At 42.3% G+C, this 24,825-nt stretch overlaps 1 protein-coding gene across 6 annotated transcripts in view; it reads left to right on the top strand.

Annotated features, from left to right (window-relative positions):
* The window catches only part of RTN3 (reticulon 3), a 75,743-nt gene that overhangs the window by 5,223 nt on the left and 45,695 nt on the right, over nt 1-24,825 (top strand). For 2 of the 6 annotated variants that reach the window (XM_025355501.1, XM_025355498.1), the window contains exon 2: nt 16,920-16,976. The exons of the other annotated variants lie outside the window; for them this stretch is intronic. In XM_025355501.1, the coding sequence (XP_025211286.1) occupies nt 16,920-16,976 (57 nt within the window). The remainder of the gene's footprint in view (nt 1-16,919; nt 16,977-24,825) is intronic. 6 annotated transcript variants of the gene reach the window in all.

The following is a 24,825-nucleotide window of genomic DNA, read 5'->3' as shown; positions in this document are numbered from 1 at the left end:
GATTGCTTGAGCTCACGAGCTTGAGACCAGCCTGGACAATAATGGTGAAACCCCATCTCTACAAAAAAACAAAAAAGCAAGAATTAGCTGGGCATGGTGATACGCACCTGTGGTCCCAGCCATTTAGGAGACTGAGGTGAGAGGATGGCTTGAGCTGCGGGCAGAGGTTGCAGGGAGCTGAGATTGTGCCATTGCACTCCAGCCTGGGTGACGGAGCCAGACCTTGTCTTAAAAAAAGAAAAACAGAAAATCATGATGCCAAAATAAAACTACATTTTATATGTTTCTTCATAGAAATTAGCTCAAAGCAAAAACAGCTTGGGCAATTTTTTGAAAAAGGTTTTTGCTTTAAATATTTATTTCCTCGGCTGGGCGCAGTGGCTCACGCCTGTAATCCCAGCACTTTGGGAGGCTGAGGCGGGCGGATCATGAGGTCAGGAGATAGAGACCATCCTGGCTAACACAGTGAAACCCTGTCTCTACTAAAAATACAAAAAAAATTAGCCAGGTGTGGTGGCAGGTGCCTGTAGTCCCAGCTACTCGGGAGGCTGAGGCAGGAGAATGGCGGGAACCCGGGAGGCGGAGCTTGCAGTGAGCCGAGATCGCGCCACTGCACTCCAGCCTGGGCGACAGAGAGAGACTCCGTCTCAAAAAAAAAAAAAAAAAAAAAATTATTTCCTCACTCATGAAACTTAGTTGTTCTGTGTAGTTTTTATGGCTTCATTTCCACACTTTGTTCTAACATATTAATCAAATGTGAGTATGTAATTTGTGTTTTGAGTTAACCCTTAAATAAAAAGGAATGTGGCCCCGTGTCCAACACTGACATCATCTGAGTGTTATATTCGTGTCAGATTATCAGTGGCAGTGTAATGTGTTAAAACACAGACTTGAGCTCCAGGAATGCCTGGATTTCAATTCTGGCCCTGTCTCTTAATAATTATGTGTTCTTGTGCAAGTATTGAGCCTCAGTTTCCTTAACTTGAAAATTGGGATAATAGTGTCTACCTTGGAGTTAGTATGAAAATTAAACACAATTTGGCTGGACGCGGTAGCCCACGCCTGTAATCCCAGCACTTTGGAAGGCCAAGGCGGGCGGATCACCTGAGGTCAGGAGTTCAAGACCGCCCTGGCCAACATGGTGAAACGGCACGTCTATTAAAGATACAAAAAATTAGCTGGGCGTGGTAGTGCGCACCTGTAATCCCAGCTACTCGGGAGGCTGAGGCAGGAGAATCGCTTGAACCTGGGAGGCGTAGGTTGCAGTGAGCCAAGATAGCGCCATTGCACTCCAGCCTGAGCGACAGGGTGAGACTGTCTTAAAAAAAAAGAGTAAACACATTTATAGGGCTTAACACAGTGTCTTGCCCATAGTAAATAATTGTACCATTAATGTGAAGAAATGAAATATAGATCAACAATGTGACGTAGACACATTTGCATTGTACCTTTAAATCCTGACCTTTATTAAATAACGATATATAATATTTGATAAACCCATTTGTAGGTTACAAACTACTTGCACATATTAATAGATACAACATAGCAGTTCAAGTACAAATGAGAAAGCTGTCTTCCTCACAATCAAAGACTATTGTTACGCCTTTTTTCCCTTCCCACACGTGAGTCAGTTGTTTCAGTTTGTGGCCCTTCACATTAATGTCATAAAGCTGCCACCCCCTTTCACTAAGGTGGTCTCTTAAAGAGGTAGAGGGAGGAGCCAAGATGTTTCCCAGAAGGCTTGGCATGAATCAATATGCTTAAATACTTCTGCAGATTCTGACTGTAATAAATGTTATGATACATTAGGAAACCCCTTTCAGTGTGGAAGCAAGCATACAGGAGACAGCAAGAGTGGTCATGTCAATATGGCCTGCAAATGCCTGCTGACTTGGATTGTTTTTATTCTCCAAGAGTAAGAAGTTTTTTTTAATGCTGTTTTTGTTTATTGTCGGATTCACAAGTAATGGAACCACTCTGATCAAATTAAACAACCAGTCTACATACGTTTAGTAGGTGCACCTTTACCCTAAATTGTCATTTCTAAGGGGTTGTTTATTAAGTGACTGGTAAGAACCTCAGTGTTTTTATTCTTGGTGTTTTAAAGATGGTCTGAAAATAAAATAAAACCAGTATTACTGCTTTTATCAAATTATCCTGTGAGGAAATCATATATCTATCCTGATATAGGAGTTACCTGTCTAGTCCTGTGCGTGTTTCAAGCTTTGTAAAATGAAGTTTGGTAATAAAGGAATTGGTGACGTGTTGTTGAAGGGAAAAGGGAAAGTTGAGCTTTCCAATTTTGTTTGTGCCAAGAGTATGTTTTGCAGAAAGACACTTCTCTTTACCCGTAATCCTAGAATTTACCATTTTTGTAATTCTGAACAGAATTACAACAGCTCCATTAAAGAAGTAGGTTTTCTAATATAAATGTGCATATTTGTTGTATGCACTTAGCTTATAGTTTGCGTTAACTTTATTGTTGATGATGAATTTAGCCTCTTAAGTGTACAGACTTGTGAAAAATTCATCAATTTTGTAATATAACTTTTTCTCTTAATTTAGCTAATCCTCTCTATATAGTTCTAATTTTGGTATATGTGCTGCTGAAGTAAGCACTCATAGTAAAACTTTTTAGATAAAAATTAGCAAGTCAATATTTTGTTCGTATAATTAACTTATTCAGAAGTTGCCCAGAAAACTGAGTTAACCTTCTGTTCCATTCATTTATGACAGCTACTAGTTTTAGAGTTATTTTGGATCATAGGGTATGGTGTAGATGTTTTGAAAGAAGTGTGTGTGTTAAATAAGTTTAGCTGTAATCAGTATTGCTTGTGATTGCATCATTGAGGTCTTCTGTGCATCTATGAGTTTTGTAAGACATGTTCCTCTGTGATATTGCAACCTCAGAGAGAATCTCTTTAAATACTGTAACAGGGTTTGCATTTTCATTTTACCTATGGGAGGAGGTTATCAGCAAGTGGCCTACTCTTGTTATTTTGTGATTTATTTTTTAAATTTCAAAGAACTATTCTTACCTGTTTTCTCCAATCAACTGATTTATTATCGCCTGTAACCATATCATCGTAACCTAACCAGAGGAGACAGTGAGTTTATCAGGAAGTGGCCCACTCTTGTGAATTTTTGTTTTTTTTAATTTCGAAGAACTTTTTTTTTTTTTTTTTTTTTGAGACAGAGTGCCCCTCTGTCGCTCAGGCTGGAGCGCAGTGCTGGGATCTCAGCTCCGCCTCCTTGGTTCAAGCCATTCTCCTGCCTCAGCCTCCTGAGTAGCTGGGATTGCAGGCTTGTGCCACCATGCCCAGCTAATTTTTGTATTTTTAGTAGAGATGGGGTTTCGCCATGTTGGTCAGGCTGGTCCTGAACTCCTGACCTCAGGTGAGCTGCCCCCCTCGGCCTCCCACAGTGCTGGGGTTACAGGCGTGAGCCACCACGCCCGGCCTCAAAGAACTATTCTTACCTGTTTTCTCCAATCAACTGATTTATTATCTCCTGTAACCATATCATCATAACTTAACCAGAGGGGACAGACAGTGAGCTTTTTGACGTGTTCCTCATCGGTAGGTTGCCCTTCAAGCTATATGGAAGGACATTCTGGAAAACCTTTTGTTACAAAAATTTTGTCCTGTTATTTGAACATATTTCAATAGAGGGCATTGTCTTTATTTTATGTATGAGATCGAAATACTTGATTTTCATGATAGCTTACATTTGTGTACTGCTTTATGATTTAAGTTGTGCCTATATGTTACCTTAATTCAACAACTGAAAGCTCTTTGCCAGGTGCTATGGAAGATAGAAAGGTAAATAAAATATAGATCATTCCTCTACAGGCCATATTCAGTAGAGGAAAGACTTGTATTATGTTTATCTGTGAGGTAGACAGGTAACGATATAACCCCCTTCTTACAGATGGGGACTCAGGCACAGAGAGTTTAATGCCTATGCTTTAAAATTTGAAGTGACGGCCGGGCGCGGTGGCTCAAGCCTGTAATCCCAGCACTTTGGGAGGCCGAGACGGGCGGATCACGAGGTCAGGAGATCGAGACCATCCTGGCTAACACGGTGAAACCCCGTCTCTACTAAAAAAAATACAAAAAACTAGCCGGGCGAGGTGGCAGGCACCTGTAGTCCCAGCTACTCGGGAGGCTGAGGCAGGAGAATGGCGTAAACCCAGGAGGCGGAGCTTGCAGTGAGCTGAGATCCGGCCACTGCACTCCAGCCTGGGCGACAGAGCGAGACTCCGTCTCAAAAAAAAAAAAAAAAATTTGAAGTGACATGTGGTAAAAGTGGCTCAGTCACCCTTTTGAATTCAGTGATCAGTTTAACTTAAAAGCCTTAATTTCTGGCTCCATGGTTCTTAAGCCAGGTGCCTTTTTATTTCACTGCTCTACAGAAACTTTTCTAGTCAAGTTCACCAAATATTTTACACATTGTTAAATTCAGTGGTCTCTTCTCCATCCTCAACGTGCTTTCACAACAGCTTTTGACATAATTGATTACTCTCTCCTTGAAATGCTTTTTAAATTTGTCTTCTATGACACCACATACTCTCACTGACTGTTCATCCTCTGGCTCCATAAAATTCACCATTTTAAGGTGTTTTTGAGTGTATGCACAGAGTGGTACAGCTATGTCCACTATCTAATTCCAGAACATTTTTATTACCCCAAAGAGAAACCCCATATCTGTTAGTAGTCATTCACCGTTCTTCCCTCCCCGCAATTCTCTGGCAACGATTAATCTACTTTCTGACTCTGTAGATTTCCTTATTCTTGAGATTTAATATTGCTAATTCTTTTTTTTTTTTTTTTTTTTTTTTGAGATGGAGTCTTACTCTGTCACCCAGGCTGGAGTGCGGTGGCGCGATCTCTGCTCACTGCAACATCCACCTCCTGGGTTCAAGCAATTCTCCTGCCTCAGCCTCCCAAGTAGCTGGGATTATAGGCATGTGCCACCATGCCCACCTAATTTTTGTATTTTTAGTAGAGACAGGGTTTCACCATATTGGTCAGGCTGATCTCGAACTCCTGATCTCAGGAGATCCACCCTCCTTGGCCTTCTGAAGTGCTGGGATTACAGGTGTGAGCCACCGTGTCCAACCTAATTATTTTTATTTTTGTAGAGACAGGATCTCACTATATTGCCTAGGCTGGTATTGAACTCCTGGGCTCAAGTGATCCTCCTGCCTTGGCCTCTCAAAGTGCTGGGATTACCAGCATGAGCCACAGTGCCTGTCCTGATCTTTCCTTTTAAGTTTGTTCTCACAGTCTTCTCAATCTCAATAAATGGCCATTCTGTTCTTTCCTTCTTTTGTTAAAATCAAAAACCTTGGAGTTATCCTTGATTCCTTTCTATCCCTCATGCAAGCTGTCAACAAATGCTCTTGATTCTACCTTCAAAAATATATCCAAAGTCTGACCAATTCTGTCAACCTCCATTGCTACCATCTTGGTCCAGGCTAGCTCTCCTGGATTATTGTAGATGCCTCCTATCTGGTCTCCCTGCTTTCTTCCTTGCCTCTCTTCAGTCCATTTTCCACACAGCAGCTGGTGTAAGCCTGTGAAAATGCAAGTTGGATCATGTCACTCATGGGCAAAGTGCTACAGTGGCTTCCTGTTACACTCAGTAAATGCCAATATCCTCAGAAGACTTATTAATAAATACCCTGTACTATCTGGCCCCAACCTCCCCATTTCTCACCTGGCTTCAACCATACTGGCCTCCTTGACTCACTCTGTCGCCCAGGCTGGAGTGCAGTGGTGTGATCTTGGCTCACTGCAACCTCTGCCTCCCAGGTTCAAGCAGTCCTCTCACCTCAGCCTCCCAAGTAGCTGGGATTACAGGCGCGCACCTCCATGCCAGCTGATTTTTGTATTTTTAGTAGAGAAGAGATTTTACCATGTTGATTAGACTGGTTTTGAACTCCTGACCTCAAGTCATCCACCCACCTCGGCCTCCAAAAGTGCTGGGATTACAGGCATGAGCTACTGTGCCTGGCCTTCCTTGTTCTTTACACCAGAAATAACCCTCTATCTCACGGTTTTATTTGCTGTCCACTCTGCCTAGAATGCTCTTCTCCCATTGCAGTAGACTCAATGTTTATGTCCCCACCCCTGCAACCCGGCCAAATCATATGTTAAAACCTAACCCCCGGCCGGGCGCGGTGGCTCAAGCCTGTAATCCCAGCACTTTGGGAGGCCGAGACGGGCGGATCACGAGGTCAGGAGATCGAGACCATCCTGGCTAACACGGTGAAACCCCGTCTCTACTAAAAAATACAAAAAACTAGCCGGGCGAGGTGGTGGGCGCCTGTAGTCCCAGCTACTCGGGAGGCTGAGACAGGAGAATGGCGTAAACCTGGGAGGCGGAGCTTGCAGTGAGCTGAGATCTGGCCACTGCACTCCAGCCTGGGTGACAGAGCAAGACTCCGTCTCAAAAAAAAAAAAAAAAAAAAACCTAACCCCCTGGCCGGGCACGGTGGCTCATACCTGTAATCCCAGCATTTTGGGAGGCTGAGGCAGGCGGATCACGAGGTCAGGAGATGGAGACCATCCTGGCTAACATGGTGAAACTCCATCTCTATTAAAAATACAAAAAAAATTAGCCAGGCGTGGTAGCACGCGCCTGTAGTTCCAGCTACTTGGGAGACTGAGGCAGGAGAATCACTTGAACCCGGGAGGTGGAGGTTGCAGTGAACCAAGATCATGCCACTGCACTCCAGCCTGGGTGACAGAGCGAGACTCCGTCTCAAAAAAAAAAAAAAAAACCTTCAGAAGGGAGGAATGTTTTGTAGACCACTTTGGTTTTCTTTTTTGCATGTGGCAGTTTTTAGTTTTTAAAATCAGTACCTTTTAATGGGAACAACTTGACCAAAAATTTGTCACAGAATTTTGAGATCCATTAAAACAGTTCAATGAAAAAGAAAAAAAAAAAAAGAGGTGGGGTCTCACCATATTGCCCATGCTGGTCTTGATTGAACTCCTGAGCTCAGGAGATCCTCCTTCCTTGGCCTCTCGAAGTGCTGGGATTACAGGCATAAGCCACCATGCCCAGCTTCCTTATGGGTTTTGTCCAGCAACTAAAACAAGCCCTTGGCTCATAAGAGGTGTTCAATAAATATTTATGGGAAGAATGAGTAGAGAAACTCTTCCCAGAAAAACATGCATATTAACAAAGTATTGTGGCCAGATGCAGTGGCTCAGGCCTGTAATCCCAGCACTTTGGGAGGCCGAGGCGGGTGGATCACCTGAGGTCAGGAGTTCGAAACCAACCTGACCAACATGGAGAAACCCTGTCTGTACTAAAAATACAAAATTAGTGGGGTGTGGTGGCACATGCCTCTCATCCCAGCTACTCGGGAAGGCTGAGGCAGGAGAATCACTTGAACCTGGGAGGTGGAGGTTGCGGCGAGCCAAGATCGCGCCATTTCACTCCAGCCTGGGCAACAAGAGCAAAACTGCATCTCAAAAAAAAAAAATTATTGCATAGTTTTCACAGGATTCATGAACTGCTGTCAAATTCATTCATAAACTTCAGGTTAAGAACATTTGGTTTTTGAAAGTCAAATTGTAAACATTGTTACATGCTTATAATTCGTAATTTCTATAAGATCTCTATGGAAATGGATGTATCCATTTAAGTGCTGAGGAGAGAGTTTTCTTGTAAGCCCATAAAACTATCTGTAATAGAAATATATTTAAGGTTAGCCTCTCTTGTTTCTTCTGGACTGTAGGTATTTTCTACCAATGACTTTAATCCAGAAAAACATCTTTTCATAACCACTTGAATGCCACATTCTGGCATATTAGAAAGAGACTCTGGGCACAGTGGCTCATGCCTGTAATCTTAGCCCTTTGGAGGCCAAGATGGGAGGATTGCTTGAGCCCAGGAGTTTGAAACCAGCCTGCACAACATAGTGAAATCCCATCTCTACAAAAATTAAAAATAATCTGGGTGTGGTGGTATGTGCCTGTAGTCCCAGCTCCTTAGGAGGCTGAGGTGGGAGTATCACTTTGGCCCTCAAGGTTGAGGCTGCAGTGATTGCATTACCACTGCACTCCATCCTGGGCAACAAAAGACAGAAGACCCTGTCTCAAAACAAAAAAAAAGGCAGCTAGGGTATTAAGATATTTGTAACCAGTTTATTAATTATGGTTTTTGGGTTTTTTTTTGAGAAGTTTTGCTCTTGTTGCCCAGACTGGAGTGCAATGGCATGATCGCAGCTCACCACAACCTCTGCCTCCCGGATTCAAGTGATTCTCCTGCCTCAGCCTCCCAGGTAGCTGGGATTACAGGCATGTGCCACCACGTCTGGCTAATTTTGTATTTTTAGTAGAGACGGGGTTTCTCCATGTTGGTCAGGCTGGTCTTGAACTCCCAACCTCAGGTGATCCTCCTGCCTTGGCCTTCTAAAGTGCTGGGATTATAGGCGTGAGCCACCGTGCCCAGCCTATTAATTTATTTTTAAGACAAGGCCTGGCTCTATCACCCAGGCTGGAGTGCAGTGGCATGATCTCGACTCACTACAACATCCATGTCCTGGGCTCAAGCCGTCCTCCCACCTCAGCCTCCCGAGTAGCTGGGACTATAGGCATGGCTATTTTTTGTATTTTTGTAGAGACGAGGTTTCACCACGTTGCCCAGGCTGATCTTGACCTCATAAGCTCAAGTGATCCCCCTACCTCAGCCTCCCAACGTGCTGGGATCACAGGAGTGAGCCACCGCACCCAACCTGTAACCAATTTCATGTCTACATAGTCCATTTTGTTTCTGTCAGGCTTTCTAATTTTCTTTTGCAACAGGAGTTCTGCTTTGTTCTTCGTGTTGGATTGCATATACGTTAACTCTAATAAATAGTACAAAGAAAGCTTTCCAACTCTTTTTAGTGATATAACAGAAGAGTGGGCATCTTGGAAATTAGCACTGTTTTGACTTATATGAGAGGGAACTGCTGCCTTAGTAACTACTACATTAATAAGACGAATGTCCAGTTACTACTTACTACTCAGTCTAGTTTTGAAATAACAAGCTACATCTAAAAATCTCTTATATTGGTTTTCAGCAAACATTTATGAAGCTCCTGTAATGTTCAAGCCTCGATATTCCATGACTTCTGCTATATGCTGGTCAACCTGAAAGATACAAAGATATGTAAGAGGTCTTTAACCCTTAGGTGCTTCCAATCAGGTTGTAATTATTTTCCAACAATAAATAAATTGAATTTATTTCATTAGATATTCTGAGAACTAAGACTTTAATAATTGATTTCTTTTTTTTTTCTTTTTTTCCCCCTGAAATTCCTGAGCTTTAACTAGTTGGTCTGTTTTTATAGTAGTTATGTTAGCTATAAATGAATAAATAAAAATCAACCTGCCAGTTTATGTAGATTCTCCCCCCTCGAGGAGGTGGAGCTTAACCCCTTCACCTCTTCAGGGTAGATGGTGAGCTTAAGACTTGTTTCCACAGAGTACAGTGTGGAAGGGTGGGGAGAAGTACTGCTTCCTCCACCCAGGTGGAGAATCCTGGCAAGCACTACCTCAGCCAGGGATTAGGTTAACATCATCAGTTGATAAGTCATGTTGAGAGTCTGTACTCTTGATATGATGTGATGAGCATGGTCCTTGGTAATCTTCCCCAGAAGCCATCACTCCAGTCTAACCATGAGAAAAACATCTGACAAACTCAAAATGAGGGACATTCTGTAAAATATCTTGACCAGAGTACTTATTAAAACTGTCAAGAGAAGTCTGTGAAGCTGACAGTCCAGAAGAGGCTAAGGAAACATGATGACAAAATGTGATATGGTATCCTGTATCCTGGATGGGATCTTGGGAAGAGAAAAGGAGCGTTAGGGAAAAATTAAAGGGGATCAAGAAAGAAGGACAGAGTGAGACCTTCCTTCTCTAAAAAATAATAAATAATAAAATTACCTTTGTAATATTCTTTTTTATTAGAATACAGTGAACATCTCTTAGTGTCAATAAATTATCATCTACAACCCAATTGTTAATGACTATTATCCCATTGTTTGGATATACCAAACTTAATCAGTCTACTTATTAGACCTTTGTTAAGTTTCCTTTAAAAAAAAAAACAAAAAACTATTTTAAAGAATATTGTGATGAGGCTGGGCTCAGTGGCTCACGTCTGTAATCCTAGCACTTTGGGAGGCTTAGGTGGACAGATCTCGAGGTCAGGAGCAACATAGTGAAACCCTATCTCTACTAAAGATACAAAAATTAGCTGGGTGTGGTGGCGCACGCCTGTAATCCCAGCTACTCAGGAGCCTGAGGCAGGAGAATCACTTGAACCTGGGAGGTTGGAGGTTGCAGTGAGCCAAAATCACGCCACTGCACTCCACCCTGGGCGACAGAACAAGACTGTCTCAAAAGAAAAAAAAAAAAAAAAAGAATATTGTGATGAAGCCAGGTGTGGTGGCTCATGCCTGTAATCCCAGCACTTGGGAGGCTAAGGTAGGAGGATGGCTTGAGCCCAGGAGTTCAAGACCAGTTTGGACAACATAGTGGGATCCTGTCACTATTTTTTTTTTTTTTTTTTTTTGAGACAGAGTCTAGCTCTAGCACACAGGTTAGAGTACAGTGGTGCAATCTTGGCTTACTGCAACCTCCACCTCCTGGGTTCAAGCAGTTCTTCTGCCTCAGCCTCCCGAGTAGCTGGGATTACAGGTGCCCGCCTCCACACCCATCTAATTTTGTATTTTTAGTAGTGACAGGGTTTCACTATGTTGGCCAGGCTGGTCTCGAACTCAGATGGTCCAGCCTCCTTGGCTTCCCAAAGTGCTAGGATTACAGGCTTGAGCCACCGTGCCTGGCCCCTGTTGCTTTTTTTTTTTTTTTTTTTTTGTGAGACAGAATCTCGCTCTGTCACCTAGGCTGGAGTGCAGTGGTGCGATCTTTGGCTCACTGCAAGCTCTGCCTTCCAGGTTCACGCCATCCTCCTGCCTCAGCCTCCCGAGTAGCTGGGACTGCAGGGGCCCGCCACCACGCCTGGCTAATTTTTTGTATTTTTAATAGAGATGGAGTTTCACCGTGTTAGCCAGGATGGTTTCAATCTCTTGACTTCGTGATCTGCCCGCCTCGGTCTCCCAAAGTGCTGGGATTGCAGGTGTGAGCCACCACACCCGGCCCCCTGTTGCTATTTTTAAGAAAATTTTAAAAATACAGCCAAGCCTGGTGGCTCACGCCTGTAATCCCAGCACTTTGGGAGGCCGAGGCAGGCGGATCACAAGGTCAGGAGATCGAGATCATCCTGGCTAACATGGTGAAACCTCATCTCTATAAAAATACAAAAAATTAGCAGGGCGTGGTGGTGGGCGCCTGTAGTCCCAGCTGCTTGGGAGGCTGAGGCACGAGGATGGCGTGAACCCGGGAGGCAGAGGTTGCAGTGAGCCGAGATCCAGCCACTGCACTCCAGCCTGGGCGACTGGGGAGACTCCATCTCAAAAAAATAATAATAATAAAAATAAATAAATAAAAATAATATTATGATGAATAATCTTATAGCCACATATTTGCACAAATGACTGGTTATTTATTGAAATTAGATTTTCAGCAGGTCCACTTATGCTACTGTTTTGTTTTTTTTTTTTTTTGAGATAGAGCCTCCCTCTGTCACCCAGGCTGGGGTGCAGTGGTTCCATCTCAGCTCACTGCAACCTCCACCTCCTGGATTCAAGCAATTCTCTTGCCTCAGCCTCCCAAGTCAAGTAGCTGGGATGTGTGCCACCATGCCCGGCTAATTATTATTATTGTTTTTTGTTTTTTGTTTTTTTTTTTGAGACAAAATCTCATTCTTATCCCCCAGGCTGGAGTGCGATGGTGCGATCTCCGCTCACTGCGACGTCCGCCTCCCAGATTCAAGCGATTTCCTGCCTTGGCCCCGAGTAGCTGGGATTATAGGCACCTGCCACCATGCCCGGCTAATTTGTGTATTTTTAGTGGAGATGGGGTTTCACCATGTTGGCCAGGCTGTTCTTGAACTCCTTACCTCAGGTGATCCGCCTGCCTCAGCCTTCCACAGTGCTGGGATCACAGGTGAGAGCTGCCGCACTGGCCCACTTGTGGTTTTTCAATCCCGTATCTTCTAGCAATTTTGTGGGCTTTGTTCCAGAAAAAAATTGTTTCTTTTTTATGTATTTTCAGATTTTTTTCTTCTGTTGGCTCCTTTCTGTCTCTCTGTAAATACACTTGTCATTTTCATTTCTAAAAAACTTTCCCTCAACATTGCCTCTCCCTCTAGCTGCTGCTCAGTTTTTAGTTCTTCCCTTTATCAGCCATATTTCCCATACTTTTTGTTTTCAGTGTTTTTTAAACTTACCTTCACTCCTCAGTCTTCATTGTCTGTCCCCTCCCCCTCTACCACTCTCATTTTACTCATCAATGCCAAATTAATTTCTGTGACCCTTTTCATAGTCTTTTTTTTTTTTTTCTTTAAGACAGTATCTCACTCTGTTGCCCAGGTGCCGTGGCTCAATCTCAGCTCACTGCAGTCTCTGCCTCCTGGGCTCAAGTGATCCTTTCAGCTCAGTCCCCCAAGTAGCTGGGACGGCAGGAGCAAGCCAGCATGCCTGGTTAATTTTTGTAATTTTTTAGAGATGGGATTTCACCATGTTGCCCAGGCTGGTCTCAAACTCCTGAGGTCAAGCCATCCACCTGCTTCGGCCTCCTCCCAAAGTGCTGGGATTACAGGCATCAGCTACTGTACCTGATCGTTTTTCATAGTCTTAGCCATTCAGTGGCTTTGATTCTTGACCTTTCTCTAAAGCATTCTCCAAATGGCACCATTTTTTCCTTTATTGACTCCTTTCTGTTTTCTTCAGTGGTCCTTCTTTCTTGATCCCCTTTAAATATACATATTTTAAATTTTCTCTTCATGCCATCTGGTAAGGTCAAGTGGGCAATCTCAGCATTCCTGGGAAACTTAACATGATCTAAGATCACTGGGGGACCATTGACTCCAGATACTGCCTTGTACCTGAGGCAAGGCTGAGAGAGGTTGTTCCGACTGACTGCCAGCACCTGCTCCCAAGCTCCTACCATTGGCCCCTTTAAATATTGAGATATCTCAAGATTCTTTTGTAAAACTTCTGTATTTCTTCCTGGATGGAGGTATTAACTGCAGTGGTGTCAGTTCTCACCCAAATGTTAATCCCAGATACTTATCTACAGCATTTACCTCTCTCCTGAGTGTGTCCCTGTTATTGAACTGCCTGTTCAACAATTGACACTTACATATGCCTTAGGCAAACTTTTTTTTATATTGAAAGTTAATAATATAAGGGATTCCTGGCCAGTTGCAGTGGCTCACGCCTGTAATCCAAACACTTTGGGAGGCTGAGGCAGGCAGGTCACTTTAGGTCAGGAGTTTGAGACCAGCCTGGCCAACCTGGTGAAACCCCGTCTCTACTAAAAATACAAAAATTAGCCGTGTGGGGTGGCGTGCGCCTGTAATCCCAGCTACTCAGGAGGCTGAGGCATGAGAATCACTTGAACCTGGGAGGCAGAGGTTGCACTGAGCCAAAATCATACCACTGTACTCCAACCTAGGCGACAGAGCTGAGACTCTTTGTCAAAAAAAAAAAAAAGAAGATTCCTTCTGTGTTCCCAACCATGGCATTTCATTTAGTCCCTCAGTGATCTTTTACTTCTCCAGTCTTCAACATCCAGGCGGATGGTCTCAAGACCTGTGTTCTGTCTTGTCAGCAGTCCTCTCATTCCCATCCTCACTGCCTTAGTGCGAGCCCTCATCTCTTGCCAAGATTATGCGGTAGCTTTTCAGTTCAGTCCATGCTGTACCCTGCTGCCGGAGTTCTTTCTAAAACGTGATATTGTCACACCCTTACCTAAAAACCTTTAGTGATTCCTTATTGCACAAAGGATATAATCCAGATTACATGGCATTTAAAGCCATTTGGAATCTGGCCAGTTGTTCCTTCTCCCCAGAATGCCTTTCCCTTCCTTGTTCACCTCATGAACTTAAATCTTTAAGACCAAGCTTACCACCTCTTCCGAAACATTCTTAATTTACTACAGTGGCTGTCTCTGCTGCATTCCCACAACTCATACAGTTTTACTGGTGCATATTTGCTTTTCAGCTACTTGTGGGCACCATATTACCAATACTAACACAGGTCCTGGACTTAGCTACTTAATGAAAATGATTTCATTAATGGCATTTGAGGGTTAAGATCATTCTGGGGTTCAGTTCCCTGTGACACAAATACAGAGTATGAATACAGTGTGGTTTTGTAAGTTAGAAACCTCATGGAATATTGTTCCAACCATTACCAGTTATCTGTGTTCTGCATCTGCATAACAATTTGCATGTTGAAATTTTCCATTAGGAGGGAGTGTTAGGTGAAGGTGAAAAGGCAAACAGCTGGCATGTTCATAGGATCTTTTTTGGCATTGGACTTGAAGCATTTGGTTTTTCAGGTTTGTTGGGATTTAAACTCATCATTGGCAGAGATTTAATGTTGATAGTAAATGCATGTAGACATGGATCCATCCGGAAACATAGAGATAGGAAAACATGCTTCTTTTTTTTTTTTTTTTTTTGAGGTAAGGTCTCACTGTGTTGCCCAGGCTGGAGTGCAGTGGTGTGATCACAGTTCACTGCAGCCTCAGCTTCCTGGCCTCAAATAATTCTCTCACCTCAGCCTTCCAAGTAGCTGGGACTACAGGCGCATGCCACCACACCCAGCTAATTTTTTTTTTTTTTTTTTTTTACTTTTGTGGAGACAGGATGTCACCTTGTTGCCCAGGCTGGTCTTGATCTCCTGGGCGCAAGCCGTCCACCGGCCTCAGCCTCCCAAAGTGCCGGGATTACAATCGAGAGCCACCTCGCCTGGCCTGTTTCCCCGCCCCCATCCTTTTTTTTTTTTTTTTTTTTTTCAGACAGGGTCTCACTTTGTCACCCAGGCTGGAGGGCAGTGGCATGATTTCAGCTCACTGCAACCACCCTCTCCTAGGCTCAAATGGTCCTTCCACCTCAGCCTCCTGAGAAGTAAAGGATTAATTGAAATTTGTTACTTTTTTTTTTTTTTTTTTTTTTTTGAGACGGAGTTTTGCTCTGTCGCCCAGGCTGGAGTGCAGTGGCACGATCTTGGCTCACTGCAAGCTCCGCCTCCCGGGTTCACACCATCCTCCTGCCCCAGCGTCCCACATAGCTGGGACTACAGGCACCCGCCAGCACGCCCGGCTAATTTTTTTCTATTTTTAGTAGAGATGGGGTTTCACCGTGTTAGCCAGGACGGTCTCGATCTCCTGACCGCGTGATCCGCCTGCCTCAGCCTCCCAAAGTGCTGGGATTACAGGCGTGAGCCTCCGCGCCCGGCCTGCACTTTGCTTTTTAATTCATATATGGACTATATCTACATATACACTTAGCCCACCTTATCTCAGGTTCTACATCTGTGGATTCAACTAATTGTGGACCAAAAATATATTTTTAAAAAACAACAATAAACACAAATTTTTAAAACAATACAGTGTAACAACTATTTACATAGCATTTACGTTGTATTAGGTGTCTAAAGAATAAAGTATAAGGGACGATGTGTGTAGGTTATATGCAAATACTATGCCATTTTATACATAGGACTTGAGCATCTTCAGATTTTGGGGAGCCGGGGGGTGGTTCTAGAACCAATCCCCCTCAGATACCAAGGTATAGCTGTACCTCATTCTTTTTCATGGCAGTAAGTATGTCACAGTAACTTAAAAAAAAATAACTTTAGGGGCCATGCTAGTCTGTGTATCCTTCCAGTTTTAGTGTATGTGTTGCCAAAGCAAGTGATAGGTGTAACTTTAGTCTTCTGTTGATGGTCGTTTAGAGTATTCGTAATATTTATAACCAGAGCTTTTATGAATATCCTCATACACATATCTTTGTGCATGTATGCAAATATGGCTGTAGGATAAATTCTTAGAAGTGTAACTGTAGAGTTAGAGAATAGTGTGCAGGGGGACTGGGAGGAGAATATGTGCTTTTTAAATTTTGATACATGTTGCTGAATTTAGAAGAGTATAATTTTATTTCTTTTTGTTTTTTTTGAGAAGGAGTCTCACTCTGTTGCCCAGGCTGGAGTGCAGTGGCGCTATCTCGACTCACTGCAACCTCTGCCTCCCAGGTTCAAGCGATTCTCCTGCCTCAGCTTCCTGAGTAGCTGGGATTACAGGCGTGCGCTGCCACGCCTGGCTAATTTTTGTATTTTTAGTAGAGACGGGGTTTCACCATGTTGGCCAGGCTGGTTTTGAACTCCTGACCTCAGTTGATCAGCCTGCCTCAGCTTCCCAAAGTGCTGGTATTACAGATGTGAGCCACTGCACCCGGCCTAGAGGATTATAATTTTAGAAGATAGATTTCTCATGTAGTCCTGTTTTCCCCATGGATTGATTGTGAGTTTTAAAAAAAACTTTAGGGTCAACTTTGCATATTTGCCAATTAGATATTTTTAAATGCTTTTATTAGTGATTTAACTCCTCAAAATGCATTCAGGAATGGTTAAAAGCAAATATTAATTAGTACTCAGATACTTATTTTCCCTTTTCTACAGAGTAAAAGAGCAGCATCTTCTGTTCTTGAGGTTGTGCTTAATGTAAAATGCTAGGGATTCCTCTTTTCTTTTTCTGAAGGTGAGAATGTTTGACTAAAAAAAAATTGAATGGATTAACTTTTAGAAATGCATCTTGAAAGTAAAACAAGATTTTGCTATCAGGTGAGTGAAAACAATAATTGGAAATAAAGATGTGAGTTTTCCTCCTTGTTAAACCCAATGAAATTATGATGCTTGGCTCTTCCTCCCCATCAAAAAGAAAGTTAAACTTAAAATTCCTGTGTGAGGTTGTCATATTCTCATGCTGTATATTTTCTTTCAGATTCCTTTGTTTCTTCCTCTTCCTCTCAGCCTGTATCTCTATTTTCGACCTCACAAGGCAAGTCTGTAATTTTTTTGTGTGCATTGGTAAAAGAAAAATGTTGAGAAAGAGGCTGTAACTGGGGATATGAGGCACAAGTCTTCTATTGCACCCAAATCCCCTAAAATAAAAACTAATTACAAGCTGGTTCTTTCTATTTAGCAGTTTCCAGTGAGTTTCCTGTAATGGTTAATAAAATAAAATGAGGCTGGGTGGACTCTGTAACATAGCATAAACTTCAGGTGTAGTTTTGAGTATTTCTTTAAAATTAAACACTTGCCCACCAGAATTTGGAGCAGATAGAATTGTGGCTCAGAGGCGAGGTGCAGTTGCTCACACCTGTAATCTCAGCACTTCAGGAGGCAAAGGCGGGCAGATCACTTGAACTCACGAGTTTGAGACCAGCCTGGACAACATGGTGAAACCCTGTGTCTACAAAAAAATATGCAGGCATTGGTGGTGCATGCCTATAGTCCCAGCTGCTCAGGAGGCTGAGGTGGGAGGATTGCTTGAGCCCAGGAGTTGGAGGTTGCAGTAAGTGATGATCGTGCCACTGCACTCCCGCCTGGGTGACAGAGCAAGACCTTGTGTCACCACCACCACCACCAACAGCAACAAAATTGTGGCTCAGAAAACACCCAACCCCTAGAATGCATTTAATGTATTGATTTGCAGCTATGAAACTGGTTTAGAGAGGTAGCAGATTTGGAAAAACAGTATAAAAGTGTGCTTCCACTGAACTAGAAAAATACCAACCTAGCTAGGGCATTTTAATGTGAATTTATCTGAGATACATCATAAAAGTTAGGCTAGTTCCAAATTGCCTAGGAACATTGAACAAGTCAGTTATGTGACTTTTGGCAACCAGGGCTTCTTGTCCTAGAGATTGAGATGTGGCTTTGTTTTGTTTTGTTTTTTATCTGTCAATCTGTAGGGAAGGGAATCAGTTTGTGGAGGTGACATTGCCAAGAAGCTGAAAGAGAGGGTACTATGTGCTTCATCAATTTATACTAATAATAAAGTATTATTTCATTTGTGCTGCTGTACTAGACCCAAATACAGGTCAGTTGAGAACTTTTATTTTAAAAAAGGAAAAAGTAATTAAAATCACTAGATAGATTGTGGAGTTCTGTAGCTGCAAAAGACTTTTACCTTATAAGAATAAAAACATAATGGGATTTTAAAAAAATTAGTGAAACTTTTGCCTGGTTAAATCTGCTTCTTAGGAAACATGGTAGGGAATTTTTTTTTTTTTTTTAAGACAGGGTCTCACTCTGTCACCCTGGCTGAAGTGCAATGGCACATTCATAGTTCACTGCAGCCTCAATCTCCTGGGTTCAAGTGATCCCCCCACCTCAGCTTCCTGAGTAGCTGGGACTGTATACAGGCACATGCCACCATGCCCTGCTAATTTTTTAATTTTTATTTTGTAGAGACGTTTTGCTATGTTGCCCAGGCTGGTCTGGAACTCCTGGGCTCAACCAGTCCTTCCACCTCAGCCCTCCAAAGTGCTGGGATTATAAGCATGAGCCACCACCACATCTGACCAACTATTTGTTTATTTGAATTTAAACTGATGACATTAGAACCCCAGTTCCTTTATAATGTGCCTTAATATGTGAATTTGGATATCTTGTGAGCCAAATAATGACCTCTGAAATTAACATGTTTATATTAAAAGATAGAAATTTTGTTAATGTTAGAAAGTAACTCAAACATATTAAGTAGTTATGTTGTTCTTGACATTTGGAACTTGACCATATTTATATTTTTAAGGGTTTTTTTTTTCCTTAGGAGAATAATTTAAGCAAATAGGTATTAAATTTTTTCTACTGTGGAAGAAAAATATAGTATAAATAGAACAAATAATTATTTCCTCTCTTGTATTTCAGATCTTTAAGAATACATTCTAATCTTAAGTCACTATTTTTTTTTCTTTTCTTTTATCTTTTTTTTTTTTTTTTGAGATAGAGTCTTACTCTTTTGCCCAGGCTGGAGTGCAATGGTGTGATCTCAGCTCACTGCAACCTCCACCCACCAGGTTCAAGCGATTCTCTCACCTCAGCCTCCTGAGTAGCTGGGATTACAGGCATGCACCACCACACCCAGCTAATTTTTGTATTTTTAGTAGAAACGGGGTTTCATCATGTTGGCCAGGCTGGTCTCAAACTCCTGACCTCAAGTGATTCGCCTGTCTTGGCCTCCCAAAGTGCTGGCATTACAGGCATGGGGCATGTCGCCAGGCCAAGTCACTTTTTTCATATAGAAAAGGGATAGTTAGGCCGGGCGCAGTGGCTCACACCTGTAATCCCAGTACTTTGGGAGGCTGAGATGGGCGGATCACGAGGTCAGGAGATCGAGACCATCCTGGCTAACACGGTGAAACCCCGTCTCTACTAAAATACAAAAAAAAAAAAATTAGCCAGGCGTGGTGGCGGGCGCCTGTAGTCCCAGCTACTCGGGAGGCTGAGGCAGGAGAATGGCGTGAACCCGGGAGGCGGAGCTTGTAGTGAGCCGAGATCGCGCCACTGCACTCCAGCCTGGGCGACAGAGCGAGACTTCGTCTAAAAAAATAAATAAATAAAAAGAAAAGGGATAGTTGATACTCTAAACGGTGTAACAGTGTAACCCATGGCTAACATACCTAATGTATGACATGTTGAAAAGAGAACTGTCATAGCTTTAAAAATTATTTTCATCCCTGGTTAACAGAAATTACATGTGCACTCAAGTAGAAGGGAGGTAAATAAAAAGGATTTAAGTTAAAAATGAATGTTTAAATAGGTTTCAGTTTCACAGTGTGTATTAGAATTTGTAAGACAGCACATATACTTATTCTTACTTTTTGCTTACAAAAAATTTTTTTTGACCAGTGTAGATTGAGAATAGCGCTATTGTAAAAAGGTAATTAAGAATGCCCTATCTGGCTGGTCGCGGTGGCTCACACCTGTAATCCTAGCACTTTAGGAGGCCAAGGCAGGCGGGTCACCTGACGTCAGAAGTTCGTGGCCAACGTGGCGAAACCCCGTCTCTACTGAAAATACAAAAATTAGCCGGGTGTGGTGGCAGGCACCTATAATACCAGCTACTCGGGAGGCTGAGGCAGGAGAATCACTTGAACCTGGGGGACAAAGTTTGCAATGATCCAAGATCGCGCCATTGCACTCCAGCCTGGACGAAAGAGCGAAACTCCATCTCAAAAACAATACAAAACAAAAAGAATGCCCTATCCTCGAATGGGTTTCATTTAACCTCTATTAGTAGCATTTTCTCCTGCAACAAACAAATAAACAAAACACATGATGGAAAAGTAGCCCAGTGGGGCCCTACGTCATTGGTGGTCTAGAGGTTAGTCTGTTCAGTTGTTTGAGGGAACACCTTGGCAGATGATTAGGTGTTTTCTAGGGTAGCCAAGACTGGTAGCTTCCAGTCTGCCTTAGTGAAAATAAGGGAAGAGGAAGCTGTTGATATAGTTGGTTAACTATATTAAAACCCTGGGTGGGAGATGAGGGCTCTGGAAACAGTCCACTTCCACACAGGCCTTTGAAAGTGACTACTGCCACCAGCATGCACCTTGAGTCCGTCACCAACACTAACCCAACTAATTTCTTTGGCTTCATATACCTTAGCTATCTAGCCTTAGGGAAATTGTGGCTATTTTTATATACTCCAATCATGTTAAGCAATATGTAGTAATAATAGGACTTAAAAAAATATATAGAGAGAGACAAGGTCTCACTAGGTTGCCTAGGCTGAACTCCTGAACACAAGCGGCCCTCCCACCTCAGCTTCCCAAAGTGCTGGGATTACAGGCATGAGCCACCATACCTGGGCTAAATAGGACTTTTTAAGATTTAAGAATGACATGATTTTTTTTATCCTGAAATATGTATTTATCATTATTGGGTTTCAGGTAGATGCATGTATAAAAAATGTCATTAATTCAGACTGAGTAAAGGGCAGTTAAAGTTTTTTAAAGTAAATTTTGTGATATTTACTAAGTTGTAGTGCTTTGAGAATACAGCTACATAAGCTAGGAAGTTAAACTTTTGATATGAATAGATTTCTAATTAGAATGTCAATGGAGTACCCCTGAGTAGTCCTTGTGGTCTTTTGCTTATGGCTTCCTTTTTCTATGAAGCAACATTATATTTCAGCCTAATCCCTGAGAGTTTCAAAATAGTGGATTACATTTTAATGTTTTCCTGTACTTCATAAAAACATACAAAGATATTGACAGAAGTATAGATGTAGTATGTGGCTAATTTTTATTGAAATTTTACTATGCCCAGTAAACTTTAAATGAATCATCTCATTTAATCTTCATAAGCAGTTCTATGAAGGAAAGGGACTGGCTCTTTTACCAATTGAAATGACTTGAAAATGGTGAAATCACTTGCTCAAGGTAACACAGCAAGTAAGTGGTAGATGGAGGATGCCAAAGCCATGGTCATAACTGCTCTACCTGTAATAAAGATGATCAGATAAACTAGCTATATTTTAGGGTTTAGACTTCTTTTTAGAGATGGCATTTTGAAGTTAGTATTAAAATCATGACAGCAGAAGAGGTAGATACTGTTGTTTTGACCATATTATCGCTATTAGTGATATAATTTAGTATCATCTGGGGTATATGCTCCCTCCAACAAAATCAAAATCAGACTGAAATTTTGTTTTACTTTTCAAAACCTTTGATAAGAGTGGAAGCTGGAAAATACTGTTTCTTTAGAAAGCATTGGAAGAAAAGTAGGTGAAAATGAGATTGGAAAGAGAGGATCCATCCACCATGCCACATTGGAAGCACATTTGCATTAATGAACGCTTGCATTCAATTTGACTAATGCAGTAGGCATCTGGAATAGGAAGTTACAACCCTGAACTTGGGGGCAAGCATTGAGGAAAAAAATAAATTTGCCAGTTACAGCCTTTTTAAAAAAAAACAGAACAAAAACAAAACAAAAGAAAAACATTTTTCTTTGTGTAAAAGAGACTTTTTGTTTAGGATCTAGCTTGGCTGCAGAGTGTCTGCTGGCTAACTTCCTATTTTGATGCTGTGGCTGAAAGTTGTTGATACTGTTTTGCACGAATTTGTCGTCTTGTTTTGTGAACATGAGAAAATTCAAGTGTAGGAAAACCTATACCTGAATATTTCAAACCTCCCTCAAATGAGTATGGATGTGAAAAAGTAAGTTAGTGGCTACTACAGGCTGGCACCCATTGTTCACTGATGTATATAGTGATTCCATGTTATAGATATCCTTTTAGTAAAAAGTAATGAATTTCTTAGGTGAGCGGGTAATTAACAACATGGTAACTATAACCTAATTTTAAACTATTTACTCTTTTTAGGAAGAACTCTTTGATATAGGATATAACATTCCTTATTCCTTAATTATAGATCACATTTTGTTTTTAGTAATGAAGTTGTAAGTACTTGAATAGATGAGTACTAAATCTTTAAGAGACACTTTGAGGAAAAAGAAGCAGAATAAATAGTATATGAAGGATTTTCAATTCAAATGTATTTACTCATAAGTACTTTTTGTTGGTTGGTTGTTTGTTTTTTTTTTTTTTTTTTTTTTTTTTTTTTTTGAGACAGAGTCTCGCGCTGTGTCACCCAGGCTGGAGTGCAGTGGCGCGATCTCGGCTCACTGCAAGCTCCGCCTCTCAGGTTCACGCCATTCTCCTGCCTCAGCCTCCGAGTAGCTGGGACTACAGGCGCCCGCCACCACGCCCGGCTAGTTTTTTTTTTTTGTATTTTTAGTAGAGACGGGGTTTCACCATGTTAGCCAGGATGGTCTCGATCTCCTGACCTCGTGATCCACCCGCCTCGGCCTCCCAAAGTGCTGGGATTACAGGCTTGAGCCACCGCGCCCGGCTAGTTGTTTGTTTTTTAAGAGATGTGGTCTCACTGTGTTTCCCAGGATGGTGTCAAACTCCTGGACTCAAGCAATCTTCCCACCTCAGCCTCCTGAGTAGCTGGGACTACAGGCGGGCACCACTGTGCCCAGTCATAGACATTGTAGTTTTTTGTTGTTGTTGTTTTTATCATGTTATTTTAAACTCCCCATCTTGCTCTGAAGAATAAAATACTCTGGGCATAAAAGAGATAAATTTCTGCCTCAATTCCCATACCAGATTTTCTAGTCAGATGTGGTTTTTTCCTTCTTCCAATAAAAATGCAGAATTACTGTACTTTAGAATTAGTATATGGAAGTGTTTAGGCACGGGAAGACCACTCCTGCTGCATGCCTTGCTACTCTTAAGTTGTGCCCAGTTCAAGCCCATCTATGTGAGGAGAAGCCATGAGAGTGGCTCCTCCTGTGGGATTTTATGGGACTAGAGCTCTGAAGTATGACCCTTATCCTTCTGCCCTTTCAACACATACCAGATGTATTAAGGCTGTGGTTCTGAAACCAAGTTCGTTGCCTGGGAAACTTGTAATACAAATTCCTGAGCTCTGTCCTCTTTAGGAAGTTCTGAGGCAGTAAATCAGAGATAAACCCCGTGAAGAACTAGTAGTTGCTCTTAAGTTTGAGAGGGATTGTGAAAAATTGTGCCAAAGGCTGTCTCTGTGCTTGGTTATTAAATTGTTCAGCTGGTTGTACATTGAACTAAAATATACTTTGACCCTGCTGGTGGTAAAGATCATTTGCGAAACATTTTGTTCAGGAAAATTTACTGGCTGGGTGTGGTGGATCACTTGAGGTCAGGAGTTTGAGACAAGCCTGGCGGACATGGCAAACCCCCATCTCTGCTAAAAATACAAAAATTAGCTGGGCGTGGTGGTGTGTGCCTGTAGTCCCAGCTACTCGGGAGGCTGGGGCAGGGGAATCACTTGAACTGGGGAGGTGGAGGTTGCAGTGAGCTGAGATCAGGCCACTGCACTCCAGCCTGGTTGACAGAGTGAGACTGAGACTGTTTCAAAAAAAGGAAAAGTTATTTATCTTTCAATGTTGGCTTAGAATTTCTTATATGTTGAGTTCCCTTGTGGGGTTTTTGGTTTTGTTTTTTGGGTTTTTTTGGTTTGTTTTTTTTTTTGAGACGGGATCTCACTCTGTTGCCCAGGATGAATGCAGTGGGTCAATTAGGGCTCGCTGCAGTCTCGACTTCCCAGGCTCAAGCGATCCTCCCACCTTACCTTCCTGAGTAGTTGGAACCACAGTTGGAACGGAGTTTTCGTTCTTGTTGCCCAGGCTGGAGTGTGATGGCCCAATCTCGGCTCACACCCAGGTTCAAGTGATTCTCCTGCCTCAGCCTCCTGAGTAGCTGGAATTACAGGCATGTGCGACCATTCCTGGCTAATTTTGTATTTTTAGTAGAGATGGGGTTTCTCCATGTTGGTCAAGCTGTTCGGGTGATCTGCCTGCCTCAGCCTCCTAAAGTGCTGGGATTACAGTCGTGAGCCACTGCCCCGGGCCCTAAAATTTTTTATAGAGAAGGGGTCTGTCTCATCATTTTGCCCAGGCTTGTCTAACTTCTGGGCTCAAGCAGTCCTCCCACCTGAGCCTCCCAAAGTGTTGAGATTATAGGCATGAGCCACCATGCCAGGCTGGGCTCTCAAACATCTTTATCTGCATAGAACCTAGCACAATTCTTGGGATGCCATAGGCGTTTGGTTTGTATCAACATATTCAGACGTTGCATCACCCAAGATTTTGAAGTAAATAAAAGCTCTTTGAATTATTTCCCTTAATATGTGAATGGTAGAAGGGAAAGTGTCTAAAGCTCTACCTGAGGATTTTCTGTATTATATTATACCAGATGAAGGTGGTTACAATTTGCCAATATGCCTTTTCTCTCCCCTAATAAAAAGGCATGTGGTCTGGAGTCTCTATGTCAAGAGAGTTTTTTGAGAATGTGGTGT

The sequence above is a fragment of the Theropithecus gelada genome, chromosome 14 (genome assembly GCF_003255815.1).
Source record: "Theropithecus gelada isolate Dixy chromosome 14, Tgel_1.0, whole genome shotgun sequence".
Taxonomy (NCBI): Eukaryota; Metazoa; Chordata; class Mammalia; order Primates; family Cercopithecidae; genus Theropithecus; species Theropithecus gelada.
The sequence above is the reverse complement of the archived record's forward strand: the minus strand, read 5'-3'. Positions and strand labels throughout refer to the sequence as shown.